At 41.0% G+C, this 4,279-nt stretch overlaps 1 protein-coding gene across 1 annotated transcript; it reads left to right on the top strand.

The window, feature by feature from the left end:
- The first annotated feature begins 305 nt into the window (after positions 1–305).
- On the top strand, positions 306–1,731 carry LOC101861916. The gene is made up of 2 exons (XM_005110649.1): positions 306–309; positions 674–1,731. Exons 1-2 carry the CDS (start codon positions 306–308, stop codon positions 1,729–1,731), a joined length of 1,062 nt encoding a protein of 353 aa, XP_005110706.1.
- The last annotated feature ends 2,548 nt before the right edge of the window (positions 1,732–4,279 follow it).

Raw genomic sequence — 4,279 nt, 5'->3', positions numbered from 1 at the left:
GAGAGAGAGAGCGAGAGAGAGAGCGAGAGAGAGAGAGAGAGAGAGAGAGAGAGAGAGAGAGAAAGAGAGAGAGAGAGAGAGAGAAAGAAAGAGAGACAGAGAAGTGGATGGTGGGTGGGTGGGGACAAAGACGAGGGTTAAAAAGTGAAACTTTAGTTGATCGAATCTGTCCCCAGATATTATTTGATAATTTTAACTAATCTCCTCAGCCTTGAAAGCTCCGTATTTGGTGGCCTGCTAAAGGCACTGAGGTGCGTCTCGAAGACAGATTTCAACATTCTGTCGCCTGGGTTCCCAATTCAAGTATGGGTAAGTATGAGGATACTATTTTGTTGTTCGAGATGTCACGATAAACGTAAGCTTTGACCCCCCCCCCCCCTATTTTCAAAATAAGTTAAAGCGTCGTTTGTGTATTTCGGTCATGTGAGTCCTCACATACGGTCGAGACCTCAGATGTGCTCAGTAGGTCTTTAAGTTTAATTTCTTTTCTTTAAAGCAGTTTTTTACGACCCAGTTTACACAATTTAGATCTTTTGGCAGGTGGGTTTTTGGCCCTGCCTGTCAGAGCCAACCGGAGCTAAGACGAATACAGCATCCCAGCAGAAAGACCGACATACTCGATAAATAATGCTGATTGATTTATTTATTAGTTCATTTTCTTTTTTTTTTCCAGACGCCAGCGTCAGTTACAATATGTCAATTAATCCCAGTGTGAGTCAGGAGCCAGTGTCAAGGGGCCCACACTGGGCACTCCTGGTCTCAGAGACTTTGTTCCACGTCATCATCAACCGCCTCCTCTCAGTCTTCGGCATCGGCAGCAACATCATCAACATCACCGTCTTCTGCAAGCAAGGTTTCAAGGAGACCATCACCGTGGGTTTGGTAGGGCTGGCTATCTCCGATTTTGGAACCGTTGTTGGTGGTTTGGTTCTCGCCGAGTGTTTTAATCCTCTTATGCCGTACGAGGAATGGCGGGTGAAAAACAGAGAGGTTCAGTATCTGGCCGGGTCTTTTCCACGTGTATGTTTCGCGCGTATCACGGGCCTTATCACCGTGTACATCACTCTAGAGAGATGTCTCTGTGTGGCCATACCGCTTCACGTGAAGAGAATGCTGAAGCCAAAACGAACTTTCGTAATAGTTCTCTTCATCTACGCACTGGTCATCTCCACCATAATGCCCGTGTATGTTGGATATCATCTAACTTGGAAGTTCTCTCCCCAAGACAATGCCACTGTTTTTGGTCTTGTCATGTCTCAAAATGCCCCGCAGCTAGAATACATCACGTATATTGCCACTGTGGTCCTTCAAATGTCGTCATTCATTCTGCTGATCTTATTAACCTCCGCACTTGTGATTATGCTTAAGAAAAAGTCGGAATGGCGCAAGCAGACAAGCTCACTTTCAGAGAACAAAACGACGACTTCCAGACGAGACCGATCAGCAATCAGACTTGTTGTCATGGTCGCCTGTATCTTGATTGGGTTTCTCACTCCAGGAACCGTTCTTTTCCTCACGACCATATTCGAACCTCATTTCAACATTGGAGGCGATTACGAGGTCCATTTCTATGTCGCGTGGACTGTCGTGTCCTTTTGCGAAGTGGCGAATTCGAGTTTGAACATTTTTGTTTACTACAACATGAATACCAAGTACAGAGAAACGTTCCTTTCCATTTTCTGTCTTCATAAGAAAAAGTTGGAAAGTGTGACCACCTCAAATAAAATCTAAATTTTATTTGCAGCGAGCTAAATAGTATCTTGTACTGACCCCGTGTTCTCTTGTTTGTGGGTGAATCCCCTTAATCTTTTCAGTGATGAGGCACTTGCATGGTTTTTTTTCTCCAACTACGATAACATGCTTACTGTAAAGAGATTTATGCAAATCCATAATACTTTTCCTCCTTGTAAGAATGCGCACTGCACAAATCGCTACCATAAAATTACAAAGTTCTATCTGCCCAGTACATAGTTTTGAGAAATATGAAGTAAACAATTTTGAGTTTCAAAACATGTCACGCTTTTTCGAATGCAATTCTTTGAATATCTTGATACTGATTCGGAATAATCTTACGGTTTTGATAGAGCAGATAGAACATTTGGTTCCTGACCTCAAGGTCTTTGTAACTCAAAACGGACAAACATGTCAGATAGAACTATGTATTTCTGAGGTAGCAAAATAGCAATTACATCTTCTTGAACGTTCTCTAAACACCAGTGATAGTGTAGTGGTTAGGCGACTGGACTTGTAGGCCCCTAATCGTGAGGTTGCAGGTTTGGGGGTTCGAGCCTCAGGCCCGACGTTGTGTTCTTGGGAAAGGCACTTTATTCGAACGTTCCTCACTTCACCCAGGTGGGAACGGGTACCCGGTCATAAACAGCGTCAGTGTTAATGTTTAAGTACATATTATAAAGTTGCAGCTTGCACTGCTTGCTTCAAAGGAAGTTAAGATTATTTCAGAATGCTACCAGGACTGCTGGGGTAATTATATAGTTTTGTATAGCGCATAGAACTTTCTGCTGAGCGGAGATTTGCACCTTTCAAAATGTTATCTGTTATAATTAAAAGCGCCGTAATCCAGTTGCGCAAACAGTAGGTGGTAGTACTAAATGAAACTTAGATTCAACAGATCACGGGCATGAATCGTGGGCATTTTTGTCTCACAGGGAAAATAACATTTCAGCAGCGTCATCAGCTGTGGTAAATATTCATTAAGCCAGAAATTGGAGAAAGTACAAGATAGCACTGAGCTCGTTTTGTGTTCATTAACGGGGTGGGTTTTTGGGGGTGAGGGTAGTTGAGTCACATTAAGCACAATCAGTAGTGTATGGTTCTGGTGAAGTGAATGTGACAATACATGTAACCTTCTAGTGAGGATAGAGTGAGAAAAATGGATTTAAAAGTATCAATGGCTTGTTACTTGCCTTTTTCGGGTTCATAATTTTTGTTTGTGCTTTTACAGACGGTACTATCTATCTATCTATCTATCTATCTATCTATCTATCTATCTATCTATCTATCTATCGATCTATCTATCTATCGATCTATCTATCTATCTATCGTTTGAGTGTTTACTGACCAAAATGACTTAATTTTATGGATGTGTGTCTTTTCTGAACAAGTAAACCAATAAAAATACAGCCAAAAAAAAATAAAAAAAATAGAAACAACGAAAGAAGTAGCCATGTGAATCGCAATTTATCTTTTTTTCCCAAACTTACATGTGATATATCTATGTTATGCTTTTTAAAGGCTTAAATCTGTGATGTTTTTTTTGCAAAGCGTTGCCAACAAGTTCCACTTTTCCTTCTAAATTTTCCTTAAATGTAGTTATATTTACGTTTCCATCGGCACAGTTTAGATACTTTTAGAAGCTGGCATAAGCCAGAAGACAGAACTGCTCAATACAATTTTCCTCCGAACTCTGACATTTTAGGCTATAGATCTACGGTTTACTCGAATTATGGATGTGTCGAACACGTAGAAGGCGGACAGCTTCGACCCTGTCTGTCAAAGCCAACTCAGGCTAATAGGATTACTACAACAACGTCCCAACGGAAAGACAGAGATACTCGATAAAACTTTTCCCCTCATGGGAATCAAACCCATATCTTCTGTGTGAGACGGCGAAGCGCCCAACCGTTACACCATGTACGGATATGAACCTTAAAAAAGGTAAATGATTTATGATAAACATGCGCCTAGTAAAATCCATGAATGTCCATCCTTTTGTGGACCAACAGGGTTTTAAGAGATTTAAATACAATACAAAACAAAACAGAGCAAAAAAACCCAAACATCAACAACAACAACAAAAAGAGCAACCAAAACCCCCCAACAAAACAGCAACAACAACAACCACAACCCCCCCCCCCAAGCAAACCCGACAAAACAACAACAAAAAGCAACAAAAAACAACAACACCTTTTAAAAAAAACCCCCTGTATTCTTGGGTCATTTCATTGACATGAAGGCCGTGATGGTTATCATGTAGCATTCACTTGAAGAATTATAGAAGGTACAAAAGTTGAATGCAGAACAAGAATATCGTAGCCTACACAGAGACGATGAAGACATGCGTCACTGGTAAAGACCCGGACGATACACTGCTATTTTTTTACGAAAGCTTCCAAGCAGATTAATAAGTGGGGAACAACAGCTCTTACTGTAATGTAGGTGTTGGTGACCAACTTTGATCGTCGATGTCCGTTTCAGATCTGACACTTAGAAGAAGAAGAAGAAGAAGAAGAAGAAGAAGAAGAAGAAGAAGAAGAAGAAG

The sequence above is a fragment of the Aplysia californica genome, unplaced genomic scaffold, assembly GCF_000002075.1.
Source record: "Aplysia californica isolate F4 #8 unplaced genomic scaffold, AplCal3.0 scaffold00923, whole genome shotgun sequence".
Classification (NCBI taxonomy): domain Eukaryota; kingdom Metazoa; phylum Mollusca; class Gastropoda; order Aplysiida; family Aplysiidae; genus Aplysia; species Aplysia californica.
The sequence above is the reverse complement of the archived record's forward strand: the minus strand, read 5'-3'. Positions and strand labels throughout refer to the sequence as shown.